Consider the following 25,421-nt stretch of genomic DNA (forward strand, 5'->3'; position numbering starts at 1 on the left):
GGGTATTGCAGCTCAACTTAGCAAGGCTTATTTCCTCTAATCACATCCTAAAAATAAAGCCCAGGATGGAGGATAAAGCTGAATTAAATATGCAGATAAATAACAATCATCATTTATTAGCACTGCCCTGAATTTTCCAGTATTGGGGCACCTAAATGAGCTCCTGGATCCTATCACTGTTGACCCTAATGCCAAACGAGTAACTCGAGCTGACAAAATTCAAGCGAGACTCCAAAGAGTAAGTAAGCCCATTAAAAAAAAAAAGTTTGCATTAAATTTTGCAAAAGCAAATACAGAGGTGTAAAGAGAAACATTTACTAACTTGTTTAAGAAACTGATTTCAACAGTTATTTTCAAATAAGCAGCTTTCTTTTCCATTTTTAATTACATCTCCCTAGTGACTCCTCAACCTTTCAGGTTCCCACAGAGTACCATTAATATAGTATAAGTAAATCTCATTAATTCAGGTCCTACCACCTTGGAATACATAATCATTCGGACAGGGGCTGGGCTGAAGTTTATCTTTGCATGATCTATGAAAAAAAGATTTGCTACACAAATTAATAGAGTAACAAGATCTCAGGAGGGCTGTTTAAACAGTTCAGAAGTGTTTTAGAGCAATTCAGAAGCATTCATTTGCATATAATTATTATGCTAATTACAAATCATTCTTATCTATTCATTAAAGCAGATTCCCAAAGGACCACTAATTGTCAATAACTTGTTGGCCTAGTTTCTGTTACTGAATGTACCTCAGAGGGACAAAACTGCATTAAAAAATATTCTATAATTCAGCCCTCTCATTAAACCTTACTGGCTTGCCACCAATGAATCCTAAAAGCTGAATTTTAAACAACTGTATTGAGAACTGAGAAATGCAGTCAAATCTATACCCCTGAACAGAACACTTTCACACTTTTTTTTGGTAATCTTTTTGATCTCACAGAGACCCTCCATAGTGTCCTCAGATGGTGGGGGTGAGCCTGGCATGTGGGTGGTGGGGAGGGTAGCAGGGGTTGTCAATAGCTCTATGCTGTGTTGCCACTGTGATCCACATGAAGTGGCTCCGTCTACAGTACTGCTAGGCTACAGCACAACTAATCGCTCACTCCATTCTTTCTGATCTTATCCTTATCACCAACATTGTCATGTTTATGAAGGCAGACCCCTAAAGCCTTTGGAAGGATACAAATTAATAGAGAAAGAAATCAGAATGTCAGCTCTGAAAAAAAGTTACAACCAGATGGCTATGTGACACACTCCATATCCTACAACACAGCAAGGAAACCAAATAGCTGTGCTCCAAGAAAAGATGGGAAAGTGAGGCCCAACGGAGCAAGCTCTTGAGATTCCTGTATAGCCCAGAGCTACAGGAGCTAGTGAGCTGCCTTAAGCCGCTGCCCATGGGCTACACCCCAGCACTCTCCTCAGGGGAGATGGGTTACTGCTTTGGGCAGTTCATGCACAAATATACAATATATTTATTATTGTAATATTGTATTTATTACTAGTATACGTTTATATATTATAGCACTTAAAAATGAAGGTATTTCAAACTCTATACACCAATGAAATGAGTTTTAACAAACAAGTTGATTCCATAAAGGTACTTGTTAAACATTACATATTTTAAAATTATACTGCACATACCTGAAATGTAAGTGACACGTTTAGAAAAGTTTTACTTACAAAAATGCATGTTTCCTTAAATGATAGTAAATCACTGACCAAATTGTATCAATTTCCTAAAACTGAAATGGGGGAAAACACCCTATTAGAAATTCAAAGTGAGCCCTCTCTCACTCTAAATGTTAGTTCATGATTTGGCCTTCAGCTTCTAAGTCCCAAGATTCCATTTAATTCATTAGCATTCAGTTAACAAATATTAAATATGAAAAAGTTAAAATATGAAAAAAGTAAACACTTTTTTACAGTAAGAACAAAATCCAATAAACAAAATCATTTCTGCTACCATTTTGAAGCACACACTTATGTGGCAGGCCCCCACATTCTTCCAGTTAAGGCTCAAAAACTTGAAAAAAAGGTACTGGACTATCACCACCACTAGGGGCAGGGAAGTGAAATTCTTTGCCAGAGTCCACCATCGTTTAGCAGAAGAGCCAGGACTCAGATGCCGCCCTGTCTGACACCAAAGCCAATCATGATCCTTTATTGCAAAAATGTGATTTATACTCTACCATTTGATTAGACTCAAGTACCTGAAGGGATGCTTCCTCCCTCTCAGCCTAGAGAGCCTTCCCTAAAAAAGAGTTTACACTGAAAAGGGGATTTATAAGAAATGCTGAAAAGGGGCTTTTATAAGAAATGCACTTTAAAAACTTGACTTGGAGCTGTTTATACTTATTTCTTTAAAAATATCTGCCATGAGCTGCTCAAAAACATTTTCTGCCTCTCAGAGAATTTCATCCCCCACCCAAGGAACTAAAGCAAATCCTATTCACACCCCCATCATCTCATTACCCTCCCCGCCCTTTTTACTTTTAAAACATGGAAGAAATTAGGAATAAACCTTAAATTAATAATGAGTTCTAGTGAAAAAGCATTTTGTACAAAACATGCTTGTACATACTGATTTTTTTTTTTTTTTTTTTTTTTTTTTTGAGACAGAGTTTTGCTCTTGTTGTCCAGGCTAGAGTGCAATGACGTGATCTCGGCTCACTGCAACTTCAGCCTCCCTGGTTCAAGCGATTCTCCTGCCTCAGCTTCCAGAGTAGCTGGGATTACAGGAATGTGCCACCACACTCAGCTAATTTTGCATTTTTAGTAGAGACGGGGTTTCTCCATGTTGGTCAGGATGGTCTCAAACTCCCAACTTAGGTCATCTGCCTGCCTCAGCCTCCCAAAGTGCTGGGATTACAGGCGTGAGCCACTGCACCCAGTTAATAAAATTTTAAAATCCTTGCTAATGTTTAAAGCAAGCACCACATAAGCAATATGTTGTTTTCCCACAAGAGGGCACTGCTCTCCAACCATGCCTTCAAATATAGCGGCCATTCTCTAAATCTACTACTGGAAATGATCTGAAAGTGTGTGACCATGTAAGGCAGTAGAATAATGTAGGAAACATTTTCACATTTCTTTTTAATAGAAACCATGCCTACATTTATTTATATCTTCTTTGAAGATGGGGGAAAAAATCTCTAACTTACTACAAAAGACCTTGACAACAGTCTGTTTCACAGTGCAGTAAAGGCGAGATGAGACAAGCGTTTGACAAACAGAAATTTCTTAAGCATAAGCAAAATCACTGCTACCTCAAACCGCGTATTTGAGGTGCTTTCCCCCTAAGTTCAGGAAAGCTACTATCACATGCATTCATCTTGAGTTAGGAGTTGGGTCACAATTCTCATGTTTTTAGTATGCACACACTTTAATAAAGAGTTTTTGGATCACATACCTTAGTGATAACTAACACATTTTTAAGACAGAAATGAATGTCTAGGTTCATTTTAACAGCAAAAGGACATGGTACTCTACCGAGATCAAGTGTGTGTCTGTTCATGCCGAAGAAAACAGCCAAAGCAGCATTTGGCAACCATAGGCCCGCCTAGGACTGCCTGGATCTCAGCCACAGACTTCTAATAAACAAAAGCTCTTTTCAGTCTAAAGAGCTGGGTAGCCACTGCACAGCTCCAAGAAGCAGAAAGCCCTTCTTAGGAAATAAGCAGCAGCAGTTGGAACAAATGTAACATCTAAAACACATGAGTTTCTTGAAAGCTGTGAGAGAGAACCAAAAGGACTGCTGACCATTTAGGGTATCATCTACCAAAAAGTAATTTGGAGTATGTATTAGGTTGACCCATAAGAAAATGTCATTTTTGTAGCTCAAAACCTTACAAATATTAACCACTTCACATGGCTTCTACCAATATTTAACTCTTTCTGGTCATGTTCCATCATTCTTTTTAATTTTGAAAAGAAAAAAAGTTTTAATATTATAAAGATTATTTAGAGAGTGCAATTACAAAGTTTTTCTAAAGACAGTGCAGTAAAGCACGTGTTACCAAGACTATCTACTCAAATATACAACACCTGGGCACTGTCTCAGAAACTGAATGATCAAAAGAAAAGATATACCAAATCCTTCTGAGAGCACAAGAAACAAGCACTGCTTAAGGTGTGACCAAAACTTACATGCTCCTAAGAGTCAATTCAAATAAATTAAACCCAGTTTCATCAGTTTGCCAACTTTTAGAAAATAATATGTTTAAAAAGAGCAAAATACCTTTTTTTTAAACAATAAAAACAATTAAGAAGTGTCAGGTTGCTCACTAAAAAACTCAAACAATGGAATGGTATGTTCAAAGTAAAAAGAACTAATGTACAGAAAAGCAAATCATTTATGTTCATTCCCAAAGGCAACTGATATTTCAAAAAAACAGGTACTGGCTTAGTATATTCCTGCCCTCAACTAAAACAGGACACTGTTCTTCCTACCAAGACATACTCACCAAATAAAGAACAAGCAAAAAGTACAAACTTTAAAAACCAATTCATTTTCTTTGACATCACAATCCTTAAAAAGATTCACCTGAGACTTCTACAAGCTGCTCAGCAGTTTAGATGAGCCCAACAATCCCATTATAGTCCTTTGACAAGCAATTAAAAAGGCTGTTCATTTAGTAAATTGCAAAACTCCAAAACTCGTGGCTCTGATTAGTCTTTGAACTTTGACTATGGCTGCAGCCTGGTGCCCAGCGCTGGTCTGTATCAGCTGTAAGGAAAAAAAACCCTCTCGTGAAGGAGCACTCACATACTACACAACCAACGGTTGGAACTTGTAAGTCACTTTGACACACTTTAGCATGTCCGCGATAAAGAATCTCACACTCTCTTTAGACAGATACAATTGTTCCTTTAACTGGAGAAAGATTTACCATAGCAACACGGAACAAATAGTAAGTTTCAATAAATGTTTATTAAATGAACAAATGAGAAAACGTATGAGTGGTGTTCCCTGTAAGTACCCACACCAAAACACATCTTTGGGTGTCCAATCCTTTTACTCTATTGCACATATGCGAACTTCAAAATACATCAGAGGTCAGCAGTCGTGGGAGGAGGTGACCAAGACTACTGATAAAAACTGAGGTTTCAGGGGACTAGAGAAGACGGATGGAAGAACAGGTGCTGCCTATTTCCTTCAAGTAAATTAAGAATGCTCTTAACATATTGCAAAGGAAGAAACATCATATAGCAAAAAGTTGTTCTAGAATGACAAAAATAAAATCAGCAGCTCTGCATTAGAGTCCTGGCTCCCCTTCCACTGCTTACATGGCTGAAGAGTTATAGCAGTTCCCTGGGCTACAAATTCTTTAACAGTATAAATAAAGGCTGAGGGGAACACTGTTGGACCATGCATGGCCTCCAACTGAGATTCCTTCTGCTTCCAAAATCCTAGAAGAGTGCCTGCGCTACAATCTTCACCATTAATAATGTATACTAGAATGCAGCTTCTCAAAGGTGGGCATGCGCAGGAATTGCCTGGAGGGCCAGAAAAGCCCTGAGCTCTACTCCAAAGATTCTAAACAGGGAGGGGGCAACAAATTTGCATTTCTAATAAGCTGCCTGTGGGCAGACCACACTTGAATGCAAAGGGACTCAGGGTTTTGGCTTCAGTCCTAATAAAGGCTTTGACAGGCAAGCTCTGAAGTTAGCTAAAAATGTTCCCCAGCGATCCTCAGGGGCTCTAAAAAGAACCACTTCTTAACTTCCATGCAATCTTCAGAGAACTGGACTAGTGGACAGACCCAGCCCACAACTCCGACTCATGCACGTACAGACCTGCCTAATGACCGTGGTCTCCAAAGGAGACCAAACTGGGGACAGGACAGGGGAGGTGTGAGTGAGCTGGACTCAGCAGAGGTGTTGCAAAGGAGGCTGAGCTGATTATCAGCAGCCTCATCCTCCCACTTGGGAGTGCCTGCGTCCTCTGGGGTATTAAGGAAAAAAATGTGACTAGTGAGTGGACCCACAGCTTTGCCACAGAAGCTGGTGCTGAAAAAGCTGCTTGCACGAAGTGTTTCTGCTGGAAAGAGATGTTGCAGACTGGTCCAGAGTCTCAACAGCAGCAACAATCCAAGGACCACAGTGTAGGGAGGGAAGCCTGGCTGCCTGGGACAGGCAGGAGGGCTGCAGAAGGGATGTAGCACCCTTGAAGCCCATAATTGTGTCCCCATTACCCCCTAGGGGGGGACATTTGCAAATAAGGAAAGGTACCAGAAAAAAGGATGGAGATTTTGGGTAAATATGACAGTGGAAATTATATTCATGGGCAGGTAAGGAAGAGGCACATGAGAGTAACAACTAGGGTGAAGTTAAAAAGGACAAAGAGATGGACGTGATATGAATGAAATCTGAGCTTTATCTTAAGAACACAACAAACTTACTGCAGAACAGGGGCCCCTCCTACACTGCAGGGAAGTTCCCTATCAATCAGAGCATACGCTGCACATTCTGTGACCCAAAACCAATATGGCACACGAGTTTCTAGCTTGTGTCTCTTCCTTTCAGGAACATCGATGCTGAAATGCTATGGTCATGGCACTGTGGTCACACAATGCTAATGCTTGATCTTGAACCATCTCATTTAGGAAAAATTTCACCATGAATTGAAGCATTACACTCAAACATGCTGAAAGATGAGGGGAAAAATTTCATTCTCTCTTTTAAATTTGCTTCATTTTAATATTAAATAGATCCAGATTTTTAAACTACAACTCCCAAACAATTTAATGCTTTTATATCATTAATATTTCCTTATTTTTAACACGTAAAAAACACTCAGATGTTAAGATGCATCACTTTTAGGTATGTAAGCCTTAAAATTTTGAATTAAACATTGTTTCTACTTAAAAAGTACCTTGAAAATTATACAAACAAAGTCACATAGTATGTACTATAGAGGAAGGCTGATACAATCCTTTCTTGTTACACATAAATATCTAAAAATGTGGTTCCAATTTCTTTTTTTTCCTAAACCATGCTCATTTTCTTTCAAATTACTTCCAAAAACGAAGGTCTCTCTGATGTTAATCATGTGTATACTTCGGCTTACACTTTAAAGAGTCTTCCTCTCCCGGGAAGTGACTTTTGTATACAAATCATGGAAAGCTACTTAGACAAAGTGCTGGAGATGATTAAAAAGAGCCAGATTCAAATTTATACCTTAAAAAAAAAAGCAGAAGCAGATGTCAACTGACTCATTTGTGTATATTCTGGAAATGTGCTGAAGATATGCATGTGCATTTCATCAGGACATTTAAGGAATCCTAAACTTTTTACAGTGGTTGCGTATCAGAGACAACTTTAGAAATTAAAAAACTTTAAAACTTACACTGCGGTGTTTTATGCTGGATACTCCTGGCTCTTACTACAATTTGATCTAACCAAAATACTTTTCAATCTGACCAAAATGGTATTTGCTCATTTAGAAACAATATTCAGAAATTTTATTTTCTTGAGACAGTCTGTCGCCCAGGCTGGAGTACAGTGGCATGATCATAGCTCACTGCAGCCTCGAACTCCTGAACTCAAGCAATCCTCCTGCCTCAGCCTCTCAAAATGCTGGAATTGCAGGCGTGAGCCACTGTGTCTGGCCAAAATTTTTAGAATTTAAGGCACATAATATATATCTTATCTAGAATTACTAAAGAAAGAATTAAAGTAGCATTTTATTTTTTCATTTACTATTTGAACAATAAAAACTTCAACTCCTCCAAAAAGCCTTTTCTTCTTTTTTTTGTAATACTAGAGAGAAAAAACATCTGATCTACCAAACCTTTATGGAAGAACTTACTCCACGCCATGCATCCTGCATCTTGCTAGGTCCTGGAAACAGAAATGATGAGTATAGTACAATCCTGACCACCAAAAGGCATCTAGCTTACTGAGGAAGACTTTTAGAAGTGATGCCTGGGTTTAAAACAAGGGGGTCTGAGGATGGAGAGAGTGTGAGGTGTGTCCTGCTGGAGCATGGTGTACTCTGTGACCGCTGGGATGACAGGCAGAAGGACTCTTCCTTTTTAAAGGATATAACACCTTAATAACACTTCGCTACAATGCCACTTTCTCTTGAAACAGGAAATCCGTTTCCTATGGTAGGTAGATACATTCTAAAGGAAAAAAAGATATTAAGTGAGGATATTATGCAGAAATTCCAGACTACTTGGCTTGTTTCATCAGGAAGTGATGAAGCTTCTAGAAAATTACAGAGAACAGTGGCAAAAGCAATAGTCGTATACAGACTTCCCACAAGCCATCAACAAAAAGCCCTAATGGCCCATACATTTAAATACATATGATTTCTGTAGCAAACGACTCTGTGACCCTGGGTCACACTGACAGATTTTTAAAACAAACCCTTGTTCCTAGAGTTACTGTGACAATGTCACCCTCCAATTATGTAAACATGTCAAAGCATCCACCCAAGTATTCAGTTACGCCACGAGTCAAATCACATCTCTTCCATGCATGGGGAAGTATAGTTCATAAACATTACCAAAGACAGCAAATCTATAAGAGTGGTATACAAGTCACCTGACAATCTAGCTGAGAAAGTTAAATCTTAAGAGAAATCAACAATCACTCTGAATTAAAATATTTGGGGCTGCATTTGTATTAAATTCACCTGCAGTGACAGAAAGCTCCCACCAGGTGGAGTTTCAAATTCTTGGTTTCTACAACACAGCAAGGAAACCAAACAGCTGTGCTCCAAGATGAAAACATGAAACTATTTCATGTTTGTCCTGACTCTGAGGACTTGCCTACTGATTCACTCAAATTTAATAATGCTGCTGTTTTCTTTCTTTTTAAAAGCAAGTAATATGAAAGAAACTCAACCATTTAACTTGGTTTTTTTTCTAAATTAGCTCACTCAAGAAAAACCAGAGGTCATTAAGTACAGAATGAAAAATCACTGATTAAATCAGACTAAGACAAAAACCTCCAGGAGTCAGGGTGCCACAGTACAAACTTTGAGGATGACTATACTTTCAGAAGGTCTTCCTAATTTTCTTTTTCCAAATCACCACCAACACATTCACTTAAGGAGAAAAGGTCAAATCATGAACTTTTAAATTGGGTAAGACTATAGACAGTGATTCACTTAACTTCTGGATATTCACAACTGCATAGGTAACCAGATTCTGCATGTGAGGTGTTACCACTAAACACAGGTGCACTAGAGGAACATGCATTCCCAGTAGTCACACAATCTCCCATTCAGAAGGTGCTGCCCTTGGGTCATAAAAATAGTGTTGAGAAAAACACAGGTTCTAGCCACAGTCTCCTACCATAGGCCCAGACATGATGGTGGTCTCGTGAAAGGGGATCATTCCCTGTTTACAAAGCAAGAGAGTCAGGCTCCCAGCTGAGGTGCAGGATAAGGAGCTGGGGCTGACTGAAGGGGTAGGATCTGGATCTGGCCATTAACCATTCCCCACAACCTGAGCCTCCACAAGCTGTCCTCTGATCCCTGGAACAAGGCACACTCAGCAAATCTAGGAAGGAGATTCTGCCCCAATATCCCCACCCACCTCACCTCCCCAGGTCTAACAGGCAACCCAATCCATGGGGTGCAGCTCCACCCCCACCCAATCCCACACCCACTTGCTGGCCTATTCACAGTTACTAAGTTCTCAATTCTAGTGTCACTCCAATCCTTAAGGAGCAAGATTTAGGCACTAAACATTGACTGCTGGTATGGCAGATGCATTCTAAAGTGAACCCCTCCCTGCCATAAGTCACCCTCCCATTAAGTGCAAGCAGAACCTCTAACTTGCTTCTAAGTCACAGACTGTGGCAGAGGTAATGGTAGGCCATTCCCTTATTAATCAAACTAATCAGGTTACATTACCCGGCCACTAAATATGTAGTGATCTGTTATGCAGCAACAGAAAACATACAGTTGGTGAGAGGAGTTTATCCCCGATCCACTGCACACATCTCTGTCAGACCTCAACTCTTCCATCCCATTCCTTTCCTAAGGGAAATCACTACTAACAGCATCTTATGCATTCTTCTTGATAATCCATACATAACTAAGCAAACATATTTTTCTCCTTTTTAATATAACAAATGGAAGCATATTATACATACTTCTTTGTCTTTCTCTCTCCAGGTTGTCTTGAAAAGGATTCTCCATCAGTGCAAATAGGGCTCACTCCCTTTTAATGATTGCACTGAACTCCATCATATGAGTGTGCCATAATGTTCTTAATCAGTTCCCGATTGATAAAGCAACACTTAAGACTTCTGATCTTAGGTTTATACACCTGTCACTTTACAGAGGGTAGAGTCAATTCCCAGAAGCAGAATTTCGCTGGGTCAACAGGCTACGTGCACTTGTACTTCTGCTAGGCTAGTACCAGTTCTACCAATTTATATTCCCACAGGCAATGTATGGGAGTGCCTGCTTCCTCATCCCTTGCCAACCCACATGTTATCAAAAGGACATCAAATTGATTTTGTATTCCAGTACAAACTCTTGGCTCATAGTGTTTAGTTTCCTCATTATTCTCAAGCTCATCAGGTTCATCTGACCAATATTTATGAAGGGCCTACTCTCTAAAAAGAGAACAGGTTGCTAAACAAAGAGAACAAAACACACCAATGAAATGAGCAAAAGCTTCTGAAATTCAGCAGACAGGAAGACTGATTCCGACTTGAGAGAAATCTCCCTGGAGCAGGCAAGCTCCGACCTACCTACATCCTGAAGGACATGTCAACGTTGGACAGAGAGAAAGGAGTCCCAGAAAGGAGACGAGAACAAGCAGTGCATTGGAACAGGAAAGCACAGGGTATGGTCCGTGGCAGAGCAGTGTGAGAAGAGGAAGAGAATGCTCAAGTGGCAGCTCGAAGAGTGACTGCCCCGGCAAGGCTTGAGCAAGGGAAGAATCAGTCAGCTGATCTGAGAATCGGGATTTCCACTTTTGGCATTAGCTAAGTGATCATGAGAAATCCTAGCTTACCTGGGCTTCAGGAGGTTAGCCCTGAAATCAAACTTTCTGTAGCTGCAGAACTGTGTTCAAAGTAAATCTTACAGTCAAGACTAATGACAAGCAAGCACAACTGCGCTGGCAGAGGAGAACACGAAGGAACTCAACCCCTTATTCTAGTTGCTCCATCCTGATAACCTGAGGCAGGAGGGGGGCAAGAAACTCTTAGGATTATGTGAAGCACAGTCTAAATGCAAGGAGGCCTAGGTAGCTAAGGTTCCCTTCAGCTCGAAAAACTACTCCAATTCAATGTCAGATGGTGCACCTGCACCTTCATTTCTATTCTGCTTGCCTATGAATTCATTTATTAACAGGAATTCACTGAGTACCTACTATATTTCAGACAGCGTTATAGGATCTGGGGAGACATGGGCTAAGGTTACAAAGACTCTTCACTCTGAGGTTTAATTTCTACTTGGAAGGGAGAGAGAAAAATGAAATAAACGTATGATGTGTCAGAGCAACGAATGTAAGAGGAAAAAGTGTAATGATTGTTCCACTCATCAAAACTCTACACATCCTCATGTCAGGAGTCTTCCCTTCAGCCTTTTCAGCTTTGCGTTCTTACAGATCGTCTGTTCTCTTTTCTGAAATCCTATAGCACTTTAGACCATGCTATAAGCCTCTGCCACTTGTTAACTACTTTATTGTACTGGGCTTTTCTTGCTAAGACTGTAAGTCTCTTGTGGGTGCTATACAAATCCTCGACAGTTACCACAGTGTTGTATGCACAGCACTGGTACACACAGCACAGGCATTCAGTACTACTGATTGCTATGACAACATTACCATTTTAGAACTGTAAATGTTTTCTGCCTTTTCTCTACACTGTAGACTAGAATATTCAAGTGACAAAATTACCTAACAGGGCAGAATGAAATGAACAAATTAACTCAACAGAAAACCAAATTGGATCTGGTAAGAAGTAATGACCTCCAGGAGGTCCAGGTGTTTGGGATAAAAGCTAACCCTAAAACTCTAACTAGTCAAGGCCAAAACAATGGAGTGGAACTTAAAGGGATAAGAGTGTAGGGGCAGCTGTCAATGCCTGGGAAAGTGGACAGACAAGGATGTGCAGAAGAAAAGAGCAGACCCAGGGTCCCTGCACCACTAGATTTCACAATCACCTCCTCCCTGAAATGGGGTTCTGGTCCTAGCTCTCCTGCCACCACCCATACCGGCCTTCAACACCGCCCCACCCCCACCCCACCCCAACCCTGGAAGCTCAATGCTCTGCTCTATGCTTAAAAACTGTCAAGGGCACCTTTGCACCAAAAAGCTCCTTTCCCTTTCTTTTTGTAACAGAGAAATGTGCATACTGGAATTATTTTTTTTTCCACATCAAAAGGTCTGATAATCCTTACATATCAGTTATTTAATTATCCCCAACTAAGAGAGCACATTAGACAAAAAGCTCCTGTGACACAAAGGTTTACAGCAGCACTAGTCACAACAGCCAAGAGGCAGAAAAAACCCAAATGTCCATCAACAGATGAATGCATGAGGCCGGGCGCAGTGGCTCACGCCTGTAATCCCAGCACTTTGGGAGGCCGAGGCAGGAGGATCACGAGGTCAGAGATCGAGACCATCCTGGCTAACATGGTGAAACTCCATCTCTACTAAAAATACAAAAAGTTATCTGGGCTTGGTGGCGGGCGCCTGTAGTCCCAGCTACTCGGGAGGATGAGGCAGGAGAATGGCATGAACCCCGGAGGCGGAGCACGCAGTGAGCCAAGATCGTGCCACTGCACTCCAGTCTGGGTGACAGAGCAAGACTCCGTTTCAAAACAACAGTAACAAAAAAAACCCAGATGAATGCACGAACAAAATGTGGTCTATCCATACACTGGAATATTATTTAGCCACAGAAAGGAATGAAGTACTGACACATATTATAAAGATGAATCTTGTAAATAAATGCAAAGCACAAGAAAGAAGCCAGCCACCGGAGGCCATGCGTTGCATGATTCTATTTATATGAAATATCCAGAATAGGCAAATCCCAAGAGACAGAAAACAGGTTAGCAGTTGCCAAAGGTTAGGGGGAAGGAGAATCAGGGAATGACTGTTCATGAGTACAGGGTGTCCTTCTGGGGTGATGAAAACATTTTGCAGCTAGACAGTGGTAATGGTTGCAGGACATTGTTAATGTACTAAATGCCACTGAACTGCACATTTAAAAATGGTTAAAAGGGTAAATTTTAGGTTATGTGTATTTTATCCCAATAAAAAATAGTTCCTGCAAATTCAATAAACTTTAAAATAAATTTATATCTTACTAATCTCTAAAACATAATGGGAAATAGGAGCTATGAACATCAAAAAACCACATATATGCAGGTTGTGGTTAGTCCCCAAACAATGCTTGGTGTGAACACAGACTCTCGGAACTCTTGTACAACTGGAGCTAATAATAATGACAATTACGGCTAGCATTTACTGAACTATGCACTGGCTCTATGATGAGATTTGGCTCTGTGTTACCACCCAAATATCATCTCAAATTGTAATTACCACATGTCAATGGAGGGACCTGTAATCCCCATGTGTCAAGGAAGGGAGGTGATTGGATCATCGGGGGCAGTTTCTCCCATCCTGTTCTGGTGACAGTGAGTGAGTTCTCACAAGATCTGTTTAGGAGTTCCTCCTTCCTCCTCCTCTCTCTCCTGCTGCCATGTAAAACGTGCCTGATTCCCCTTCCACTATGATTGTAAGTTTCCCAAGGCCTTCCCAGTCATGCAGAACTGTGAGTGAATTAAACCTCTTTCCATTATAAATTACCCAGCCTTGGGTAGTATCTGCACAGCAGTGTGAAAACAGACTAATATACTCTAAGTGATTATATTTAATCCTATAAGATAATTACTCTCATTTTACACAAGATAATACAGGCAAAGAGAGGCTAACCAACCTGTCCAAGATTAAATAGCCAGCAGGTGGCAGAGTCTCAGAATGGAAATCTGAAGCCCACCTAGTTTCAGAATGTATGTTCTTAGTCAAAGCTCCATGCCTCGCAACACAGATCCTCCTCACTTGGGCTCAATCCAGTCTTTTTCACTAGCTATCCACCCCAAACATCACCATTTTCACACATAGAACTACCTACTCAGCCTTTGCATGTGCGGTGCCTTCCACCTGGAGCACCTATCTCAAGTGCTGCTGTCATGCATCCAGTGCCTCCTCTCCTCTCTGAAGTCTGTGCTGAGGTGGAGGGGATGGGAACCAGCGCCTCCAGGGTTCTTGTGCAATCTGCCCTTACACTGCTCTTTCCACCAGCATTCATGCCTGTAAACACTGCCCATTTTCGCCTGAGGACAGGAACAAAGAATTTTTATGCCTCCAGCAAAACCAAAGGTATCTTGTACTCTGCTGGTGAACAACATAGACTGTAAACCTATGGACCATAAGTCTGAGTCAGTCCAGCCATTTTGTTTGGTCATTATAGCATTTTCAAACACCAACAACATAATGGGAATGCCTTCCCCAGGGCACCTGATCCTGGTGTGGCATACTGCTGCTTGGTATTTTAGTGATGGGCAGCTCCAGGCTTGTAAGCTGTCCTGACCTAGTCATTAACTGACTCATTCATTACTGCCAATTACTTCTCTTCCCATCATTCTTTCACATATAGTAAATCTTAGCTGTAAACAATACCAAGAGAAATAAAAGGGCATAACAGATATCATTTCATTTCTACAGATTAAAAAACTCTCTAACAATGTCAAAGGTGAAAAGATCCCTAAAACTGAAACAACTTCAAATCACAGCAAAACTAAAATTTAAGAACTTCTAGAACAAAAGACCCTTATCAGTGCTCACACTTCTAAGCAGGAAGGGGGCCCTAGCAGAGTTGGCCCAGCCTGGTACTGGGTCACTGCTGGCAGTCTCAACCCCAGCGACTTCTGAGAAAAGGTCAGGGACCTTTGTTTAGGCAAGTTTACCTTTAAACTTCAACAGCAAAACCAGACATTTAGTATTTGACTTATTTCTGTTTAGCTTACAACACTGCTCAAGTTCAGGGAATAAGCACCAACAACAGAAATGGAAGGGGATACCTGCTGAACACACTGTGCTTTACCATGACAAAACAAAGGGTGCCACTCTTATTCCAAAGCTTTAGTTCTCTAGATTAGAGGAAGAGGACCAGTGCTTGTATTTATATGTGCTGTGTAAAACCAGATCAGCACTTATAAAAAAAGAACCACATTAAATATCCAAACTTTGGCAAGATAAGACAGGGATCTTTTTTTTTGTTTTTTTTTTTTTTTTGAGACAGAGTCTCACTCTGTTGCCCAGGCTGGAGTACAGTGGCACGATCTCGGCTCACTGCAAGCTCTGCCTCCCAGGTTCACGCCATTCTCCTGCCTCAGCCTCCAGAGTAGCTGGGACTACAGGCGCCCGCCACCATGCCTGGCTAATTTTTTGTATTTTTAGTAGAGAAGGGTTTCACTGTGTTAGCCAGGATGGTCTCGATCTCCTGACCTCGTGATCTGCCTGCCTCGGCCTCCCAAAGTGCTGGGATTATAGGCGTGAGCCACCACACTTGGCCTTTTTTTTTTTTTTCCCCCCTCTGAGACAGGATCTCACTCTGTCACCCTGGCTGGGGTGCAGTGGTACGATCACCGCTCACTGCAGCCTCAAATTTCTGGACTCAAGCAATCCTCCCATCTAAGCCTCCCCATGTAGCTGGAATTACAGGTACATGCCATCATGCCCAGCTAATTGCTTTTTTCTTTTTAGAGACAGGATCTCACTATGTTGTCCAGGCTGGTCTCAAGCTCCTGTGCTCAAGCAATCCTCCCTCTTTGGCCTTCCAAAGTGCTGGGATTACAAGTGGAAGCCACTGTGTCCAGCCTAAGACAAGAGTCTTAATTTGGCATGAGGAATAAGTGTCTTTGTGAAAAAGAAATTTTTTTGTTAAGTCAAAAGCCAGGAGTAGAAACATTTACATCTTAATAGGATTCAAAATAGAAAGCTAAACAACTATTAAATTAAAATACTCTACACCTACTTCTGGAATCTAAAAGAAAATTTTTAAAAAGATACTCTACACAAACTATTTTCTACAAATAACAACTGTGGCTGAGTTACTAAATACTTGCATGCAAATTAAATTTTTGCTTTCTTAATCACATTTGAAAAGTAAAAGGGACCTATATTATTTAAAGAAGCTTGAGGGAGAATTATTTTGTAAACAATGTGTTTTGTTTTTCAATGAAAACAACCTACATTTCCCAGGTATATTGGGACTTCCTAGAGGGATCACCTGTACAAAGGCAAAATCCACACAGAAAACAAATCACCTTATCTTTTACTCTGGTCTCTTTGCTGCAAAGACCTACTAGACTACACGCCAAGCTCATTTCGGCATAGAAATGTAGGCCATACAAGAAAGAAAGGAAATAATTTTAACTTAATCCTAAATGTGATAGTAGAAAATAATTTTTAACTGTAAAAGGGAACAGGTTAAATGTCACTGAGTAATACTTACTGCTGGTTCAACTTGACTTCTATCTGCAATATCTATATGGACAATTTCAACAGTTTTCCATGTGTTTGGATCTAAACCATGTACCTACCAATGACAAAGAGAAAAGAAATGAAATAAACTGTAGATTATTCTATTATGTTTACATATATAATCTTTATCTTGAGTCACTCAGGGTACATTATAGGGAATTAAAAAACCCAAATTATTATTTCATTATATTAGCTGTCTGATATTTTGCAGGATCTAGAAATCTTTTATTACCACTTATAACCCCAAATAATAAGGAAGGAGAGAATAAGGATGCTGCCAAATGAATAGAAACCTGTCAATATTATTTTCTGATAGTCCTCACAGATGATTTATTTAACAAAATATACCAGACCTATGTTTAACCCAAATGATACACAACAAAGTACTTGTAATTTTTGTAACCAACAAAGTTCTATACAAACATAAGATGACATTACAAGTAGAATTCAAATGATGCACTGTATGGTCTAAAATCTCTCCAAAATTTGATTATCCTAAAGCTATTCAGTTTCAGTATGATGCCAACTCCTCTCTATTGCATGTTGATCCATCATTTATTTCTGAAATGCCATCTATGAACTAATTAGGAATTGTGTGAAAACTGCCAAAGACATGCCCATTTAAAAGCTGAAAATAGCAGAATAAATCATATAGATTGATGCACACCAAATCATCTCATCTAGATTATAAATTATAGAAGATTACTATAAAAAACAACAAAAAGCCTGGGTGCAGTGGCTCACACCTGTAATCCCAGCACTTTGGGAGGCTGAAGCAGGTGGATCACCTGAGGTCAGGAGTTCAAGACTAGCCTGGCCGACATGGTGAAACTCTACTGAATGGTGAATCTCTACTGAAAATACAAAAGTTAGCCAGGCATGGTGGTGCATGCCTGCAGTCCCAGCTACTTGGGAGGCTGAGGCAGGAGAATTACTTGAACCCAGGGGGCAGAGGTTGCACTGAGCAGACAGCGCGTGATTGCACCCTAGCCTGGGCAACAAAGTGAGACTCTGTCTCAAAAATAAAAAAAAATAAAAAAATAAAAAGAGAAAAACAACATAAAATGTCAAATGATCACTTGAAAGAAAACTCAAGTCAAATACTACATATTAAAATTCAAAGTTCTATTAATTGGCTAATTGGCATCAATAACATAAGAGCACAGCAATAGAACAGTAAAAAACAGAATTTGCCATAATCATTAACCTACTCTCCTGGAATGCATGTGCACCAGAAAACAGAAACTGCTGAGTCCCAACCCTACAGATTCTGGTTTGAGTCCCAACCCTACAGATTCCTGGGTGAGGTCAGAGTATTTGCATTTCAAACAAGTCCTCAGATACTGTGCTGCTGCTGGCCCATCCAAAGACCACACTTTTGAGAACCCCTAGACCAAGGGCATCAACCTATACAACAGGCCTTCCCAAGCTCCATGACAAACCTTATTAAAAGTTAATGATTACATTTTTTTTAAGTCCTAACTCAAAGATGTTCTTGAATCTTAAAGAGATAAATGTGCACCAACTTATATAAGTCAAGAGCTTTTCAACATTTTTGTAAGTTATTCAAGTACTTCATCCCTCCTGCCTTTCGGCCATTTCTCTGACATCAGCCCATACCCTAGCAAAGCAGACAGGAGGTAAAAATTAAAGCAATCAATTCTGCTATGCAGAACAGCTCTGGCAAACACTCAGAGATAAAAGCAATCTAATTAGCAAAACTAATGGCTAAAATTGGGCTGGGGTTATCTTTGAATTTTGTTTACCCAAGCTCTCCTTGCCTCAGATAAGAGTTGCTGATCAAACCAGCAACTTTACCAAAGTGTCAAGGCAAGGGGACTGATAGGGAAAGCCCATTTGGTTTCTGGCTGCTTGCCTGCCTCATCTCAATTTGACACAGCTTGGTGTAGTCAGATACTAGTCCAACACAGGTGACATTACTTTGGTGATGACAAGTGAACTACATACAGTATTCTCGTTTCCAGGGGCTTCTGTACTAAAAGTGCAGAGTTGAAACTTACATTTTCTAATGTTCCCAAGTCTGGTTTGTGCCATGTTTCGATTTTAATGAAGAAATCATCTTTCATATATTCATTCTGCAGAAAACACAACAGGAAAATGATAGTAATCTTCTACCTGTTCCTTGGTGACCACGTCTGAGGGAGCTTTTCCCAGTATAGGCATCCATGCTTTGACTCTACAAGGAGACTGATCCTCAAGTGACAAAGAATCATTAGCTACCCATTTTTATAGACTTGCCAGGCAAACCAAATGCTGCATGCTTTTAAATAATTCAAACAATTTGACTTGCCACGCAGCATACTGGGCTAATAAAGAAGCTGTGAGGTCTGATAAACAAATACCATGTTTGAAGGGAGTAACAAAAGCAAAATAAAATCAATAGGGAGATTTTGAGACAAGGGTGGAAAGGGCCCATGAACACTGGGAACATGTGGTAGAGTGTGGGGGCTGGTTGGCGGGACACAGGAGGGAACCATGCAGTGAGGGGCAGTTAGCAAAGAATGGTTGAAAATAATTACTGTGTAAAACAAAGTTTAAAGATAAAAGTATGAGACACAAAAATAGTTTTACTCACCGTTACAACTGAGGCATAATGGAGAGGTAGGTAATGAAAGGAGAAAAATTTCAGAATATTAATTGGAATCAAAACAATCTGTCCCAAAACTTAATGTCACAAAGACTAAACTACCTGAAAACACAGAACATTTATTTAGTAACTTATGTCTGCAAAACAAGAGTTTCTACACAAGTGACACTACACAGCACATTAATTTAGACTATGGAGTACAAATAAAATATGAAGAATCATCTAATTTTCAAAATAATGCTAAAAAGAATAATGTCACAAAAGCAAAACATTATTTATAAGGTCAATTTAGCAAATGATAGGATGCTGTTTCAGAAGTCTGTCCTATTCCTCCTCTACTATGTAGCAATGTAAGTAAAATACTGTTGAAACGTACCAAAACACCCTTGTGAGTGTAAACGACCTTTCTTTTGGCTTACCCCTGGAGCCAGCATAGTCGGCTAGGACCCCAAAGTGGCTGCCATGTGGGAATGGACTTATGCCTGTCACAAAGTTCTGGGAGGAGGAACCCAATGCAGTTCTTCCTCTGCCATCATTCTAGCAGTGACTATCCAAGAACTCAAAGACCTTGCTCAGTGTAATCCTTCTCAAAGACATCGGTACTGGGAATCCCTCTCATTCTCAGGGTGGAGGGGTGCAATGGCTGCTGGGGGCCAGGCTTACTTGTTCTACAGTAGGGGTACGCATTCCAGGCTTTCTCATGAAACACCAAGGAGCCTTCGGGAGCAATCATCCTCACGAATGCAGGAACTTTGCTGGGAGAAGAGAGATACTGGATATATTTAACAGCACCATCAATTCTTTCTTGGTATCTATGAAACTGCTTGAAAGAGTACGGCAATCAAAGGTGACCATGTTCTAAGTTTGATGAACTAGTTTATTTCAATCCTAAAGTAATCCACTAGAAAGGAACACATAATTGTTTACATTTTAAATAAAAATGATTAAGAATATTTAGCTGGGTACGGTGGCTCATGCCTGTAATCCTAGCATTTTGAGAGGCTGAGGCAGGAGGATCACTTGAGCCCAGGAGTTTGAAACTAGCCTGGGCAACATGGTGAAATCCTGTCTCTACAAAAAAATACAAAATTAACCAGGCATGATGGCACATGCCTGTAGCCCCAACTATTCAGAAGGCTGAGGTGGGAGGATCACCTGAACCTGTGGGATAGAGGTTGCAGGAAGCTGAGATCACACCACTGCACTCTAGCCTGGGCAACAGAGCAAGACCTTGTCTCACAAGAAAAAAAAAAACCAAGTTAAGTGTATAAAAGGGTTTGTGTGTGTGAGTGTGTGTGTGTGTTTTAAATAGAAGCAATTATTTCTTAAGGACTTCTGATCTACTACCCCAATGTGAAACCTATGAGTTAACAGCTATTCATCCTGCACATTAATACAACGTAGTTCTTAGAGTTAGATGATATTATACTGTTTCTTAATGCAAAAAGCCCCAGAATAAGGAGATATCTCTGAATAAAAGTCTCAATACATTTTACAGAACAGACCTGAAGAAAAATAACAATGTAAAGGACCCATGTAGAAAACGAGAAATGAAAGCATATCCAAGTATAAAATTTTGTAGGTATGGGAGATGAATGTCACTTGCTGCCTCAAGTATGTTCAGAGGAAGAGAAAGGTTCAATGCATGATTAATATATGAGAAGCTTGTGCAAGCATATGACAATCAGAAACAATCCCAACATATAAAGGGGCAAAAGTCATCCACAGGCCCATTACAAATATAAGATGTTACTCGTTAACAAACAAATGGGAAAATCAGTCTTACTAGTCTTCAAATAAACGCAAATGAAGTGACTGATTTAGTGACTGGAGCCTACTGTAAAGAGTAGTTTTGCTTGCACAGACTTTTCACACAGATCGAATATAAATCCCAACATTACCATTTAGAAGCTGTGTAACCTCAGGCCTACTACTTGGCTTCTCTGAAATTCCTCATGTGTTGAATGGAATGCATATTACCTGCTCTGCAGGGTTACTAAGAGAATTAAATCAAATACTCGAATGCGTTTAGCACATTGCACAGTACAATGAGCTCAAAAAATGGTAGTTACTGCTTTTTAATTATAAGCTGACACGGAGCTGGGTACTTTCATATGCCTTTCTTCATTTAAATCCTCCTTAATGTCTTCACACCCAGGCGGGAGTGGCATGATATTGGCTCACTGCAAGCTCCGCCTCCCAGGTTCACGCCATTCTCCTGCCTTAGCCTCCTGAGTAGCTGGGACTACAGGCGCCCGCCACCATGCCCAGCTAATTTTTTTGTATTTTTAGTAGAGATGGGGGTTTCACTGTGTTAGCCAGAATGGTCTCGATCTCCTGACCTCGTGATCCACCCGCCTCGGCCTCCCAAAGTGCTGGGATTACAGGCGTGAGACACTGCGGCCGGCCTGATCACTTACTTCTTTTCAAATGGTGGAACGATTCATTCAAACTTCAGAAACACCAAGCCAGGACAACCGAAAATAATGTCACTTTAAAAGTCAAAGAGTATCTAGTTGTCCAAAAAATGTATCACATTGCTAAAGAACTAGAACCAAAATCCCTTCAAGTGTGGGTGAGGTCTAATCAGGGTACAATGGAACACATGAGGATAATTTTTTAAAGCCAAGCTACAAGACTACCTATTCATCTGAGAGTATGACAAACAGACCTATCAATGGTTCAGTTGGTCAACTTAGAAAAAGCAGGAGAGGCCGGTGTGGCGGTTCACACCGGTAATCCAAGCACTTTGGGAGGCAGAGGTGGGTGGATCACCTGAGGTCAGGAGTTCAAGACCAGCCTGGCCAACATGGCGAAACTCTGTCTCTACTAAAAACACAAAAAATTAGCCAGGCGTGGTGGTAGGTGTCTGTAAACCCAGCTACTCGGGACCCTAAGGCTGAATTGCTTGAACCTGGGATGTGGAGGGTGCAGTGAGCTGAGACAGTGCCATTTCACTCCAGCCTGGGTGACACAGCAAGACTCTGTCTTTTAAAAAAAAAAAAAAAGAAAAAGAAAAAAACGAAAAGGCAGGAGAAACAATTCTGTATTAACTCAGACACATATTTTAACTATCCATCTATTCCTATAGTGCCTGATATGTGAAGAACTTTAATATTCGTAAAATGTTCTAAAATGTGCTGACTCAAATAGAAGGAAATTGGCATTTATCAGTAAAGGCCAACATGAGCCAAATCTACATGAAAATTTTAATATTTCTTTATCTCGCTCCCAAATGCCTACTATCTTATTTCCAAGATACTTTTCCCACCATGAGAATTCCAACAATTCATTTTATGTTTTGACTGAGTCAATAAAGTCCAAACTTATAAGCTAGATTTATTTCAAATTTACTCACTTTTTTTCATGTTTAACGTGAGAACATTATCAAATACATCTCTCCTCAATGAATCTAAGTGACTGACTAAACTTGAGGAAAATGTATATATGGAGTAAATAAAATTAAATTTCAATTCTACTTCAAAGGTTAGAAATTTCCATTAATGGCAACCTTAATATATTCCTAACATGGTATTTCAAGTGTGCCAGGTATATATAACTGAGAACATATACATCATTTTCCCACCAGTTATTACTTAGTAAGGCACTTTAGTAAAATGCAGCAGATTCCTGATTTGGAAGCTTAGAGAGCCTCAGAAAAGAACAATTATTAACTGAATTAACAATAGTAAGGCACTTCAGTAAAATGCAGCAGATTCCTGTTTTGGAAGCTTACAGAGCCTCAGAAAAGGAACAATTATTAACTGAATTAATAAAATGGGAGGTGGGCCTTCAAAAATAAACACGCAAAAAGGACAATCCTTCTCTTGTCCTCCCAAACTATTCACAAAATGGTGCTCCCTCATGATAAACTAATACTCAGAACAGTGCTCACTTACCTCAAGGTAAACATGGCTAGATTTCAGCTGCTTAAGAGTGAAGAGTTAAGAGTTACCAATAGCACAATGCCCAGGATCATGAAGACTCTTTAGGAATACATACCCTTTCTCCCACTCTGAATATTAAGACTATTTAACTTCAGGCTAAAACATGACCATAAGGTACACTGAACACCTGATCTAGGAACATTCCTTTTTTAATCCTATTCCTGAGATACATAATACCATGGCAAATCATTTCTAACTGTACTTTTCTCTGGAAATTCTTACGTCTATCTGTAAATCACACAAGCAAGACAACTATTCGCACCCTTCTCCTTCCCACTGCAGATGAACATCAAAACACAGAAAAATTTAGGGAAGAATTTGAAGACCAGATTAATTTACCATAAATAGACTAATTAATCTTTCATTTTATGATCAACTGAAATATCCCTCAAATACACTGGGATGCCTTCTCTTCACTAGTCAGGAAAAGCTCAGCTAAGAAGGCAAAAAAAGAAAAGAAAGGGCCAGGTGCAGTGGTTCACGCCTGTAATCCAAGCACCTTGGGAGGTCAAGGTGGGAGGATCACCTGAGGTTGGGAGTTCGAGACCAGCCTGGCCAACATGATGAAACCCTGACTCTACTAAAAACACAAAATTAGCTGGGCATAGTGGTGGGTGCCTATAATCCCAGCCACTTGGGAGGCTGAGGCAGGAGAATCGCTTGACTCAGGGAGGTGGACATTGCAGTGAGCCAAGATTACACCACTGTACTTCAGCCTGGGGACACAGTGAGACTGTATCTCAAAAATAATAATAATAAATAAATACACACACACACACACACACACACACATATGTATAAATAAAATACTGGGTACCTCATTCATTCATCCACTCAAATATTTACTGTGTCCACCATCCCAGGCCAGGGGCTGTGTAAATAATGGTGAGAACACAGGAATAATTCCTACTCAGAACTTATTTCCAGGGATGGAGGTAGAAAACAGATTAGTAAACAACAAAACACAAAGAGAATTACTTAAGCAGTGCAGTGAAATTAAAAATAGGGCACTGGGCAATGAGTAAGTGGAGCAAGGGTAGTCGGGAAGGCCTCTCTGAGGAAATAATATTACAACAATGATCCAAGGGTACGGAGACAGGGAACAGAACAGCAAGCAAAGGGAACAGCATGACTACAGGTCCTAAGATAGCAAAAGACTTAACCTGCTTGAGCCACTCTTAGGCCTCCAGCATGGCTAGACTGCAGTGACCAAACATGGAGAAAGGGCAGAAAGACCACATGGGCCTCACCTTACAGGTCACAGAGTTTAGATTTTACTCTGTGTATGATGGGAAGCCACCGAAAGCTTTAAAAGGGGGAATGGCACAACCTGATTTGAGTTGTATGACCATTCTGGCTTTGTGCGAAAAATTAATTGGAGTGGGCAAGAACGGATGGTTGCAAAAATTAACTCAAATTAAAACTAAAACTATAAAATTCTTATAAGAAAACATAGATGTAAATCTTTATGATCTTGGATTGGGCGATGATTTCTTTGATGACATCAAAAGCATAAACTACAAAAAGAAAAAATAAATTGGACTTCATCAAAATCATAAACATTTTTTTCTTTTTTTTTTTTTTAAGAGAAAGGGTCTTGCTCTGTCACTAAGCTGGAGAAGAGCAGTGTAATCATAAATCACTGCCACCTCCAACTTCTAGGCTCAAGTGATTCTCCCACCTCGGTCTCCTGAGTAGCTACGACAAACAGGTATGGAGTACTGTGACCGGACTAATTTTTAAATTTTTTCATAGAGACGGGGTCGCAACATGTTTTGCTCTATTGTCCAGGCTGGTCTTGAAATCCTGGCCTCAAGCAATCCTCCCACCTCAGCCTCTTAGGTAGCTGGGACTACAGGTATACACCAAAATTAAAAACTTTTTAAGTTTCAAAAGACACTATCAGGAAAGTGAAAAGATAACTCACAGAATGGGGGAAAAATCTGCAAATCACCTCTATGATAAGGAACTAGTACCCAGAATATAAAAATAACATAACTTAACAAAGAAAACTTAATTTGAGAATGGGCAGCCAGAGGCTGGGCGCGGTAGCTCAGGCCTGTAATCCCAGCACTTTGGGAGGCCGAGGCAGGTGGATCACCTGAGGTAGGGAGTTTGAGACCAGCCTGACCAACATGGAGAAATCCCGTCTCTACTAAAAACACAAAATTAGCCAGGCGTGGTAGCGCATGCCTGTAATCCCAGCTACTCGGGAGGCTGAGGCAGGAGAAGCTCTTGGACCCGGGAGGCGGAGGTTGCGGTGAGCTAAGATCGCGCCACTGCACTCTAGCCTGGGCAACAAGAGTGAAATTCTGTCTCAAAAAAAAA

At 40.3% G+C, this 25,421-nt stretch overlaps 1 protein-coding gene across 3 annotated transcripts in view; it reads right to left on the reverse strand.

The window, feature by feature from the left end:
- Positions 1 to 25,421, reverse strand: part of PITPNB (phosphatidylinositol transfer protein, beta) — a 67,792-nt gene that overhangs the window by 26,372 nt on the left and 15,999 nt on the right. For all 3 annotated transcript variants that reach the window (XM_011975357.1, XM_011975358.1, XM_011975355.1), the window contains exons 4-7: positions 19,810 to 19,901; positions 19,135 to 19,142; positions 18,560 to 18,634; positions 16,510 to 16,593 (exon numbers count right to left, since the gene is read on the reverse strand). In XM_011975357.1, the coding sequence (XP_011830747.1) occupies positions 16,510 to 16,593; positions 18,560 to 18,634; positions 19,135 to 19,142; positions 19,810 to 19,901 (259 nt within the window). The remainder of the gene's footprint in view (positions 1 to 16,509; positions 16,594 to 18,559; positions 18,635 to 19,134; positions 19,143 to 19,809; positions 19,902 to 25,421) is intronic.

Source organism: Mandrillus leucophaeus, unplaced genomic scaffold (genome assembly GCF_000951045.1).
Source record: "Mandrillus leucophaeus isolate KB7577 unplaced genomic scaffold, Mleu.le_1.0 Scaffold154, whole genome shotgun sequence".
Lineage (NCBI taxonomy): Eukaryota > Metazoa > Chordata > Mammalia > Primates > Cercopithecidae > Mandrillus > Mandrillus leucophaeus.